The 12,668-nt window shown below is 43.9% G+C and overlaps 1 protein-coding gene across 1 annotated transcript in view; it reads left to right on the top strand.

Annotated features, from left to right (window-relative positions):
* The window catches only part of LOC115088476 (ALK tyrosine kinase receptor-like), an 837,313-nt gene that overhangs the window by 249,226 nt on the left and 575,419 nt on the right, over positions 1-12,668 (top strand). Inside the window, exon 3 of the mRNA XM_029596749.1 lies at positions 4,431-4,583. Coding sequence (XP_029452609.1) covers positions 4,431-4,583 — 153 coding nt within the window. The remainder of the gene's footprint in view (positions 1-4,430; positions 4,584-12,668) is intronic.

Genomic DNA, 12,668 nt, shown 5'->3' with positions numbered 1-12,668 from the left:
TCACTCCCGGCACGCAGAATGATGTGCCCTGACAGAAGCCTTCCCTCTCCCGACAAAAGGCGAAGGGGCTGCATACATAACCCGAACCCCCGGTACAGAGAACGAAGGGGCCCCCATCACACCGATCCATCATCCAGGCGCAGACTGTGAAGGGATGGCCTGCCCTCATACCACACTGCTGGCCACCGAGTCACGGGGCCTCCCTCCCTCCAATGAGGTCCTGAGGAAGAGCAGGACGGGAGGAGGCATGATTCACTTCTGGCACGTGTCAGACGGCATCGGCTGTCCTCGTGTGCTATTTTATCCCATGCATACATATGACACTCACTCGTTTACATGCGGGTAAGGACTGATTCTAGCCCTTTCACGTGAATGTGATGGGGGACCATCTTGGCGTGTACATTAAGCATGCTATTTTTTAACATGCACAAAAGGCCTTTAAAGTTTACATTAAACTTTACTACACAGGCCCCCAAATTATCTACTGTAGTTACCGTGGATTCTTTGCAGTGTACCTGGATCAACATTAAACAGAGCTTGCTGTACATGACCTTTCAAGATTACATAGGTCTCTTCTTGAGATGGACAGGTTTATGTGATCTCAATAGCGAGGAATGGGCAGTCCCAATAATTTTATTTCAGTTCACTTGTAATTTTGGCATTTTTTGTTTGCTTCTTCTCAATGGGGCAGATTTTCAAAGGGGTACGCGCATAAGATACGCACGTACCCCCCCCGAAAACCTGCCCCGAGCTCCCCCTGCGCGCGCCGGCAGCCTATGTTGCATAGGCTGCCGGCGCGCGCAAAGCCCCGGGACGCGCGTAAGACCCGGGGCTTTCCTGGGGGGGGGCGTGTCGGGGGCCATATCTGAGGCCGTGTCGCCTCAGGCAGGCGTGACTTTTGAAATAAAGGTAGGGGGGGGGAATTAGTTAGGGCCGGGGGGGGGCGGGTTAGTTAGGGGAAGGAAAGGGAAGGTGGGGGGCGCCGGAAAGAAATCGGAGTGGCCTCGGAGGGAACAGAGGCAGGCTGCGCGCCGACCTCGCGTATCTATTAAAATCCGGCGTACTCTTGTTTGCGCCGGGTGGGCAAACAAGAGTACGCGCTCGCGCACTTTTAAAAAATCTGCCCCAATATGTTTGATTTTTATTTTGCATTAGTTCATTTGCCAGACCAAAGTAAACATTAAAAAAAAAAAAACACTGAATAAAAAAAAAACCCCTCTATAACGAAGCCTCCCAACCCGCCAAGATCTCAGAGCCTGAGCCTACCTCCCAGGGCTGAACTGAGCCTCCCTGAACCCCTTCAACCCCTCTCCCACCCCCCAAGAAATCTTCCAGGGCCAGGGACTTCCCTGGCCTCCACTTACCCGTCGGGACAAGAGCGATGCATATTCACTCCTGTGCCGGTGGCCCTGAGACTGGCACCGTGCGATGTCAAAGCTGCACCGGCCTCAGAGCCAGCCAGGAAGCCGGCACCATTTTCTTGCAGGGTCATGCAAACAGGAAAGTGGTGCAGGACGGCTCTGAGACCGATGCTCTTCTGACGTTGCACAGGGTCGGTCTCAGAGCCACTGATGGCATTTTTAAAGGACTGCAGTGAGGCAGAGAATGGGTAAGTGGGTGCTCCAGAAAATTTCATGGTGGCAGGAGGGGGTCAAAGGAGCCCAGGCAGGCCCTGACTGGGCTTGGCTCAACCCAGCCATGTAGGTCTGGGCTCCAGAGTTTTGGCAGGGGTAGGGGTCAAAGGGTCCAGGAAGACCAAGATGGCTAGGACCTGACCTTGACTAGTAGCTGCATTTTTTTTTTTTTTTAAAGAGTACCCGCTATTTGCTAATAGCTTACACTTTATCATAACATGAAAACACCCCAAACGTTTAGAGGTTTTCCCTTGGGAGGGTGCATTCTTTTTGGGTAATCTGAACAGAAACAGAAATGGACCATTTTGGTTCCGGTTATCTATGTGTGTGTAAAACAAATGCACATCCCTATCAAAACCACATGTACGGCATGTGTGCAATTTTCATATTCATATACAATTAAAGGCGTCGCCGTTTGCAAAAAGCCCAGTTTTCTCTAGGGCCAGTACAGTTTCTAGAACTCTGCAGGGCTATTATTTTGTAATATAGTTCCTGAAATAATTTTTCACCTCCTCCTTCATGTGATCTCTTGAATGATCAAGAAATGGAAACTCTGAAAATAGAAGCTTATTGTACGTTGGTTACACATAGCACAGGGTGATTTGGATTTTAAGAATGATCATGAAGGGATATGCAATAAAAAAACCATTCTGTTTCATATTATTTTTGCAGAGAGGGGAGTGTTTCATTTTGATTAAGAGTTTCTGTTCTTTTTTTTTTTAATTTGAAATGAAATAAAAGGAACAGAAGAAAAACAGAAAAAGCAAAAGAAATTATAAAAAAAAAAATAATAATAACGGGACACTAAGAGGAAGGATTCCTCCTGCCCCCTACCAATACAAAATTCAGTGCCATTGAAATGTAAAAATTGAACCCCACACCTCGTTTCCTCGGTACCTCTTACCCCTTCCATGGGATCTCCATAGTCCAAATGGGGCAAGAGCAGTCCCCTAATCACTTCTGCCCTACCAGTTCCTGATTTAAAAAATGGTGCCAGCCAGTCTGAGGTTGATGCCATTTTCTTAAATGGCCTGCTACTTCTGAAGCAAAATGAAAAACAAAACAAAAAAACAAATTCATTTCTTTTGGGGGGTTTTTTGTTTCCTTTTATTTTGGAATGACACGTAATGAAACTGGCGGTTTCTTTGCATATTGCATTTTTCGTGTTGGTTCAAAACAAATGCACACTTCTATGACCCTGCTTCATCGTGGGGAAGCAAAGCAAGCAAGATCTCAGTTTTGTATTACAAACAGAAAATGGGAAAGCATCACTTGTCATCATATTCTATGTTTCTACGAGAGGAAATGTAGCATACATATAGACAGAATGCCAAGGGATTTTCACACCTGAGCACACAGTCGGTGGAGGTTTCTTGAAATCCACAATGGATATGTGTGAGATGCAATTTTTCCTTTCCTTGACTGGTACCAGTCTGTTTATTCAGGGTCAGAACTGGGGGTGTGCACAGCAGGGATCCCCACGCTTCCAAGAGGAAAACTTACTGTGAAGCAGAAATGACTCAGAACATGCAGGCGCATGCACGTTATAAAATCGGGGGTCGGCGCCCGTGCAAGGGTGCACCTCACGCGTGCCGAGCCGCGCTGCCTTCCCCCATTCCCTCCCAGGCCGTTCCGCGCCCTTCCCCCCCCCCCCCCCTACCTTTTAGCAGAATTTTCTTTTATTTCAAAACTTACTTCAGCCCTGGGGCTGAAGTAAGTTGCGCGCGCCAGCAGATCCCCGGCAAAGCAGCAAACGGCCGCTGTGCCAGGAGCCTCTGACCCCGCCCCACCCCCCGGACTGCCCCACCCCGCCCCTTTTTGCAAGCCCAGGGACTTACATGCATCCCGGGGTTTTACCCGCATCGCCGTGCCTTTTGAAAATAGGCCCAGTGCGCGTAACCTTTTGAAAATCCAGCCCTTTATGTACAGTTACTTCTTTCTGTACATGTGCTTGTGCTGTATGCAACCAGTACAACAGGCTGGGAGAAAGAGAGATCCAACTCACTAGTACAAGTTGTAGACCTACTCCTCCCACACAGTGTCAGGTGACACGGCTTTGGGGGGAGAGGAGGGAAAGAGTGTTAACCCCTTGCTGTCTGTACTGGAGGATGACCTTCTGTTATCAGTCTTCCAACACTGAAGACTCAGTATATGCAGATGTATTTTATGTATGGCAATTGTGGATATTCTGAAAAAGTCAACTGGCTGTGGGATCAATAGAACTGTTTTAGGAATAGACGGTGTGAACTTGGAAAGGACGCTGGGTATTGTAGCTTTAAGGGAAAGCAGCCTGCAGCTAGCATCACAGCGTTTTTCAGATAACCACTGGAAACCATCACTAAACTGCACCCAGATCTGAGCTGTCAGGCCCACCATAGGTAATGATTTCCCCAAAATACACTGTGTGATATAACGCAACAGGTAAGATCAAAGATGAAGAACAGTGATATTCCTTAATCATTTAAATTGGAGAACCCCTTTAACCACGGGTTAAAGAGCTGAGTTGGAAGTTTTCCAATCTATAATCATCTGTTGTCAAACTGGCAATAATGTACTGTAGTTGTGAAAGCAACACATGTTCAATTAAATTACAATATTTAGAAGCTGATACATTCATATACCCAAATATAGGTCTTCTTCTTATTTGTAGTCATAAAAACCTCCATATTGCAAATAGATAAGTGAAACATGCTGTGTCTGAGTGAAAATTGCCCTCTTTAAGTAAGCTTTGCCTGCAATAGATAAAACAAATGCTCAGGGTATCTTGTGATGTTTATTTACTCTTTGCTTTTACAGACTTTGACTGCAATTTTGAATCTCCCTGTGAACTGGAATATTCCCCGCCACAAATAAATAACAGACCCTGGCAAGTCGTGAGTACTGAGGAGCTTTTACAGACGAGCCTGCTGCAGGGGCCGAAGAAAGACAACTCTGAGAATTCAGCTGAAGGTAAGAGGAGAAGTCACATGGTGCCCGCTGTTATCACACAGCTTGGCAGTATATTTTTTCAGAATTGCTTTAGTGTTTATCTTGTTCTGTTGAGTTTCTAGTTCAATCAGAACCTATCCTAATTGGGCTAAGGTGTGAAGAGCCATATATGTACATTTCCAAAGGAGCTTTGTATAGAAAATTAGTATATATGCACATAAGTAGCCTATATTCATGTACATGCCATTTTATAAACATAGAAAGTATGCGATTATTTTCAGCTTTGCGCACACATTTCCCAGCGCAAAAAGGGGGCAGTCTAGGGTCATTTCATGGTAGGGTCAAGAGATATGCCTGGAGGCTACTATTTTATAAGAGATATTTGTGTATAAATTATCTAACTTATTTGCCCAATTTTACACCTGCAATTGATATTGGACTTGTCTGTTGGCTGAAACGTTTGAGTGGGAAGTCTGGGTCAACTGGTGGGGTTTCAGAATGAAGACCTAGAGAGTCTCGGTGAACTGGAAACAGACTGGGTGAACTGGCGGGGGTATTGGCAAATTGGTGATTTTTCAAATACAGGCACATACTTTAAAATATACCTGCCTCTATGTATAAATCTGGATTTTTGTGCACCAAAAATGTACACGTTTATAAAACAGGTAACGAAAGTTATACACTTTCATTGCATTGCAAATGGAACTTGCGTGCACTGAAGCCTACAGCATGTTTTCAGAGCAGAACTATGCTGCATGCACAGCAACCCCATCACACAGTTTATAAAATATTAGGATAAATCTCAGTGCATCCACTTACACACGCAAATGCAGTACCATGAATAGGGTTATTTATTTATTTTTTAAAAAACTTAGATCCCATACTTCCGTCCATGGCTGAAGGCAGCATAGAAAAATACAGTCATAAAACATACATACAAACATTTTATCTAAAATCAATAAACTGCAACAAGGGCATAGCCTACCATAAAAGAGCCTGTTAGAACAGAAAAATCTTCAGTCTTTTTACAAAAGATCGGTGACTAGGTTGTCAACCCAAGGTGCTTCGCAGTGTATTCCAAAATGTAAGACCTGCCACAGAAAACGCTCTCTTTTGTCTCTGCCAGATGAGCCATTCGCACTGAGGAAACATTCAGCAGCCCACCCTGAGATGACCTCAGAGTACGGGGGTGGGGTTGTAGATTCGAAAGTTGTCCTCACAGTTTGCAGCTCCCAGGGTTGTTTTTTGCTCCCGTTTTATTCAGCACCATACCAGTGGGTCGCAGTGATAATCCTCCACTAGTGCGCTCTTGAGTTAGGTCAATGATAGGTGTGGTCAGATTGCCATGATTAGCTGCACAGCTTTAAACAGGGCCATACAGTATGTTCCACAGTACACAGAAGAATTTTGGCATCCCCTAAATGATTAGATTGACAGGTTTCATTTGAAACATTAAAACAATAGAACAGCCCCTAATTTTACTTTTAAGCATTTAATTAGAAATAAAGGTCAACAAACACGTTGTAGGTGATATCTGTTTACTGGACTAACTTAACACATTTGTGATTTACTTTCAAGAGCTATATTTCCTTTATCAGTGCATCACAACTGTATTCAGTTATTCCAGCAAGAAAGTATCACCTGCAATTTGTTTGCTGACCTTAATTCCATGTACCCAAATGAACTAACATAGCATCCCCATGACTTTATTTAAACTTTTAATTTAAATTGACAGCAAGGGAGCTCATGGTAGTTAAAACTGACAGAAGACTGTGCTAGTTACGTCTTTGAATAAAGCCAGAGGTAAACCCAAGTGCCAGGATGCTTCATAAAATGTCAAAATGGTGTTTAATGGTCTGCAGCCAGTGACATGCAGACAGGAACAGATTGGAGCACCTGGCATGCCACAGATACTGTAGGAGTGTCTGCACAAGTGTCAGCTTTTGATTAAAAAGGTTCTGATCTTTTCCCTTTCCTATTTCACACCATCTTTTCTTTGATGTTTTCCAAGAACCTTTGCAGGTACAGTTTTTCATCTGCGTTATCTTCATGAGGCGCTAGTTTAGACTGAAACCACCACCTTACTGGAATGATGTCAACAGATTTCCTCAAAATAGAAACTTGGCTGCCTTGTAACTCCATTCCTGTCTCTGTGGATAATCATAGCTCAGATTTCTTTCTTCAGTTCTTAGAAGTGCATGTTTTATGTTGGATGTGCCCCCATATTTGTAAAATTGTCCTCTCCTAGGGATATGGTACTTCAGTTTTGAACAAGCTGGTTCCTAGGCTGCCAAAACTTGCTTCTGCTCCAGACCAAGCAATGATGATGATGATGATGACGATGACATTATCCAAGCCCAACACAGTGCATCAAAAATGTGCATGGGGTCATTGCTTTGTGTTGGGTATAATGGAATTTTCATGTAATTTAATTTAGCAAGTATATATCACTTATATAATCAAGACTATCCAAAGTGGTTTACAACAAATACCAAAAATACATAAACAAATAATGTAAACCTAGCCTAGTCAATATAATAGACAACCATATATGTATTTTGCCAGTGAGGCAAAAACTAATAATAAAAACATTTTCAAGTACGTTTGTAGAGATCATACCATTTCTCTACCAGATACCAGAAGGCTTATTCCATTGTTATAGGGGGAATAGAAAAGTAGTTATTGTAGGTGTGTAGCTCCCCCATGTGGCAGATTGAGAATGGTGTGTTCCTAGTCATATAAACTCTAACCAACATATTCTGGTGGTGGAATTTTTAGCTGACCCTCCCAGAGACAACATGTCCATTGCTGTTTCCTAGTTTGTTTGGTTTTTTTTGTTGTTGTTTAGTTTTGAAGGGGAAGACCTCTAGGCTCTCTTGGATTGAGATCTGGGTTCAGAAAGGAGACTGTCACAGACCTTCAAAACTTCACGTGTGCCTGAAACCTTGCAGACCATTCCTGGAAACCTTGTAATTTTCATGTTTACTGAAATAGAGGATTTTCCACCCTCTCATCTCATATTTTGGTTTCCCCTTTTTAGAATTTTGTTTTTATACATGCCTGACTACTCACCTAGGGGCTCAGTGTGTGCCAACTAGAGGAGCGATGTCGCTCAGTCCAGGAGCAATGGTGGACTCTAAGGAGTCCTGGAGGAGGAATGAATCTGCATTCATTCTTGGATGAAGGAGTAGAGAGGAGCAAAGGAGACTTTGTGGACTCAGCACTAGGTTCATTATCATCTCAAGGAGCTAAAGAGGAGGAGTAAACCAAGTACCTATCACCAGAGTATGATAGCAAATGCAACTTGTGCCTACTGAAACCTACAGAGTATTTTCAGAGCAGAACTATACTGAACTATGATGGAGAAGAAGAAAAACTACAGGAGAGGTATTTTTAATCTTTGGAATATGATCAAATTTGACTAAAAAGACTTTTCCCTGTCGATTGGGAGGGAGATTACCAACTTCCCTAAATTGATTGGAAATGAGAAGAAATTGGACTTATTGATTCGAATTGAATTGACCCATCATCATATAGAAACATAGAAGTTGATGGCAGAAAAAGACCAGATGGCCCATCCAGTCTGCCCCTCAAACTTATTTGAATTGGATTTAACGAACTTTAGTCTTGGCCCTTACTTTATCATTAGGGTTGCATTTTCTCACCCAGTCTCATTAATGGAAAGAAGAAAGGTCACAAATTTATTCAAGAACTAAGGCCAGGATTCATCATTCCGTGCGGAATGATGAACCCTGCGCTACAGGGGGGTGGTCGGGTGATAGCCTGCAGCCGGCCACACCACAATGATGCAGTTTCGCCAGCCATGGTGTGGTCGGCTGCAGGCTATCGCAGGCATAGCGCCACCATAAAAGGTGGTGCTATTTCCCGAGCTACTGCCAGCAATAATGTTCGAAACATTATCGCCGGCAGCGGTGCTGTCTCCGCTTAACATAATTCCCTCCCTAACTCTGCCCCTTCTCTTCCCCTCCCCCTAATTTAAATCTTACCACTGCGATAAGGCTCTAACGCACGCAATAAAGGACTATCGTGGCTTGGAACATAACCCCCAAATTTGTAACATCAAATATTGAAACAATTAAAGCTGTAAAGAATATTTTCCCATCAACTACACAATTTATCAGTAAAGGTTATACTGAAAACCATCCAATGCTTCCAGCATGATTATTGCTGCTGTGATGATCAGTGGGATTTCAGCAAATGCAATGCACAGGGCCTAGAAGATTAGTCTTCCCCCTAAACATAGACACTCACATGAATAAACAGCTTCGGAAGATTTAAATTTTGAAGACTTGTGTTTGAGGTGTGGTGGGTGCTGGGACTTTATGTGGGGTTATACATTTGAAGCAAAAAGCCTGTGAGGGAGTCAGTCAGTTGGGCTGCTAGATGACTGAGGGAAAAAGGGCCAGGGAGAACAAGGAAATAGCAAACAAACTGAATCAATTCTTTGTCTCGGTCTTTATGGAGGAGGATATTGAGAACATACCCACATCTGAAATATTCTTTAATGATGGAGATTCTGAGCAACTAAAACAAGTATCTGTGATAATGGAATATGTAATAGATCAGATTGAAAGACTAAAGAGTAACAAAACACCAGGACTGGATGGCATCCACCCTAGAGTTCTAAAAGAACTAAGACATGAAATTGCTAACCTGTAACTAGTAATCTTTAACTCTTCATTAAAAATAGACACGATTCCTGAAGACTGGAATGTTACCAATATGACCCCAATTTTTAAAAAAGGTTCTGAAGTGAACCGGAAAATTATTGACTGGTGAGCGTGACATTCTAGTTTTTAAGAATGGTAGAAGCCATTCTTAAAAACTAGGAGCCCGGTATTCAACACAGCACTTAGCTGACTAATTAGTGCCACTTAGCCGACTCAGTGACGCAGCTGAATATCCAGCCATGGTCAGCGGGTGTTAGTTAGACAGCTAAGTGGCTTAGTCAGCTACATTTTTAGCTGGCTACGACAGGGGCATATCGGGGGGGGGGGGGGGGGGGGAGTCAAGTTGGCCAGATAAATTAACTGGCTGGCTTCATATTCACAGTTAGCTGGCTAATTTATTCAGCCAACTTTGGTCAGCGAGCCGGTTGTACATAACTGCCTTTAAGATAGCCAGGCATATTCAGTGGTGCGGTTGAGCCGCTGAATATACAACATTAGTTAATTAGTTAGGCAGTTAGTATAACCGGCTAACTAGCAGAGCTGCACAGTGACTGAATATGGACCTGAAATTCACTGGCCATATAAACAGACAGGCATGACTCTTAATGGTGAAGAGTCAACATGATTTTATCAAAGGTCTTACCAATCTTTTAGAATTTTTTAAAGGTGTAAATAAACATGTAGATAAAGGTGAGACAGTTGATATAGTGTATTTGGATGTTCAGAAGGCATTTGGCAAAATCCCCCATGAGAGACTCGGGACAGAAGGCGGTGTCCTATAGGGAAGTGGTAACTGGTTAAAAGGCCAGAAATGGAAGGCAGGACTGAATGGTCAGTTTTTCAAAGGGAGAAAGGTCATTAGTGGTGTATCACAGGGATCGGTACTGGGACCTTTGCTGTTTAATGTATTCATAAACGATCTGGAAAAGGGAGTGACGAGTGAGGTGATCAAATTTGCAGATGACACAAAATTATTGAAATTTTTGTTAAAACAGCAGCAAATTGCGAGGAACTGCAGAAGGACCTTGAGAGACTAGGAGACTGGGCAGCTGAATGGCAGATTAAATTTAATGTAGAAAAGTACAAAGTGATGCACATAAGGAAAAATAATCCCAACTACAGGTGCACAGTGCTGGATTATGCATTAGGAGTCGCTACTCAGGTAAAGGATCTTGGATTCCTTGTGGACAATATTGGGAACATCAACGCCTCAAATTTTAAAAGGGAGGGAAGGTTCTTGTGTACATTGATGTGTATTGAACTAATATAAGATAATATTAAAATGTTTCCTTCTGTGGTAACTCGGGCAGTCATAGCTTGGGAAACAGCCAGTGGGATAAAGGAAGCAGACTCTGGTTGTTTTCTTATGTGCAATTTTAATTACAGTGAAAAACAAAACAGAAAATAATGCAGCTCACTTTGCAGTTCTGGTAGCACTCAAACATTAAACATAGCAGGTCTTCTAGGTTCCTGCCTGCTCCCTAGGGCCTGTCTAATCCTTCTGGACCCTGACTTCTTATAGTATGGTGAGGGGAGCCTCCCTTCACCCAGAATCCCTTGTGGGACTGATCCTTAAGGAGGACCAGGCTAGATAACTGTGGCCATTTCCTTAATGTGGTTTGAGGGAGCATCCAGAACACCCCTCACACCTTCTTTCTCTATTTAGCACTTACTGCTTGTGATTGGACAAGAGGGTTGAACTGATGCAATAAGTTTCTCTCTCTCTCTCCCTGTTTGCAGCTTTCAGTTTCTGTTGTGGGCGAGGCTCTTGGACCGAGGTGGAGTTGGCGCAACCTGCAGGGAGAAGCCCTGCAGGTAACCCCCCCCCCCCATCAGCTGGCAGAGATAGCTGTGGCAGAGGCCCATCTGGAGCTTCACCTATACTAATCCATTCCTCTTAGGTTGAGCCCTCGGGTGTCAGGGCCAGCAGGACTGAGGCACAGGCCTCTGTTGATGAGGTAAAGATCCGTTGAGGTAGTTGAGTCACAGGCCAGGGTTCAGGGCAGGCTGAATATAGACAGAGACAGCAGCGATCAGGGCAGTTGGCATTCCAGTCGGTCAGAGTCAGGCATTGGTCAGTGGCAGGTGGAATTTAATCTGAGTTGAGAGGCAGACAGTGGTCAGTGGCAGACAGAGTACAATCAGAGTTGAGAGTCAAGCCATACTCAAAGCCAGAAATCCATCTGACGGAAGACAGGATGAGTAGGCAGGCAGGGAGGTGAGGAACAGCACAGGCAGAGAGGAGAATACACTGAAGAGTGATGGCTGGAAGATGAGGAACAGAAGACTGACCAGAAGATGAAGATGAAGACTTAGGAAGGAAGACCAGGACTGCCAAGATGAAGACCAGGATCACGGGAATGAAGACCAGGAAAGAAGACCAGGAACATGCTGAGGCAATACACTCTACTGGAGATAGTCAACCTAGGTCTAGAGGACGCATATAAAGAGCAGGTAGTAAAATACTGCACGGAGCGGCAGTAGCCACAGAGGCATTCACGGAGCGGGATGCCAGTGGTAGGTGTCCACCTTCATGGAGCGGAAGGATGTAGGGCTGTCATCTCCCAATTAAATAAAAAAAAACAAAAAACAAAACAGGGATGGGATCCATCAGGTCTAGAGGACACATATAAAGAGCAGGTAGTAAAATACTGCACTGAGCGGCAGTAGCTACAGAGGCATTCACGGAGCGGGATGCCAGTGGTAGGTGTCCATATAAAGAGCAGGTAGTAAAATACTGCACGGAGCAGCAGTAGCCACAGAGGCATTCACGGAGCGGGATGCCAGTGGCCAGTGATAGGTGTCCACCTTCACGGAGCGGAAGGATGGAGGGCTGTCATCTCTCAATTAAATAAATAATTAAAAAAAAACAGGGATGGGATCCATCAGTTCTAGAGGACGCATATAAAGAGCAGGTAGTAAAACACTGCATGGAGCGGCAGTAGCCACAGAGGCATTAACGGAGCGGGATGCCAGTGGCCAGTGGTAGGTGTCCACCTTCACAGAGTAGAAGGATGAAGGGCATCCATCTCCCAATTAAAAAAAAAAAATAAAAAAAATAAAAAAACAGGGATGGGTTCATGGGCTATAGGTATTACCAATTATTAGGCTTTTCAATATTTGATGATAGTTAATGTGACTTTCAAGGCATGCTTCACTTTCGGTGCATGTCCGGCATGACTCCCTGCTTCAATGACAGGGGAAAAGAAAAACTGATACTTCACACATTTCCAGCATTGCCCTCTGCTTCATGGCAGAGAGCTATGCTGCCGCTTACCCAACTAATCAAACTTAATATTTCACTTGGAAGCAGCTCCATCACTGCTCTCTACATTAATAGTGGGGGTGAAAAGGGAATTAGAACATAAGGTTACTAAGAGCCAAGAGAAACAGTTAAGTATGAGAAAAAATAAGT

This window comes from Rhinatrema bivittatum, chromosome 3 (assembly GCF_901001135.1).
Source record: "Rhinatrema bivittatum chromosome 3, aRhiBiv1.1, whole genome shotgun sequence".
Taxonomy (NCBI): Eukaryota; Metazoa; Chordata; class Amphibia; order Gymnophiona; family Rhinatrematidae; genus Rhinatrema; species Rhinatrema bivittatum.
Note: the sequence above shows the minus strand (reverse complement) of the source record. Positions and strands in the feature narration are given on the sequence as shown.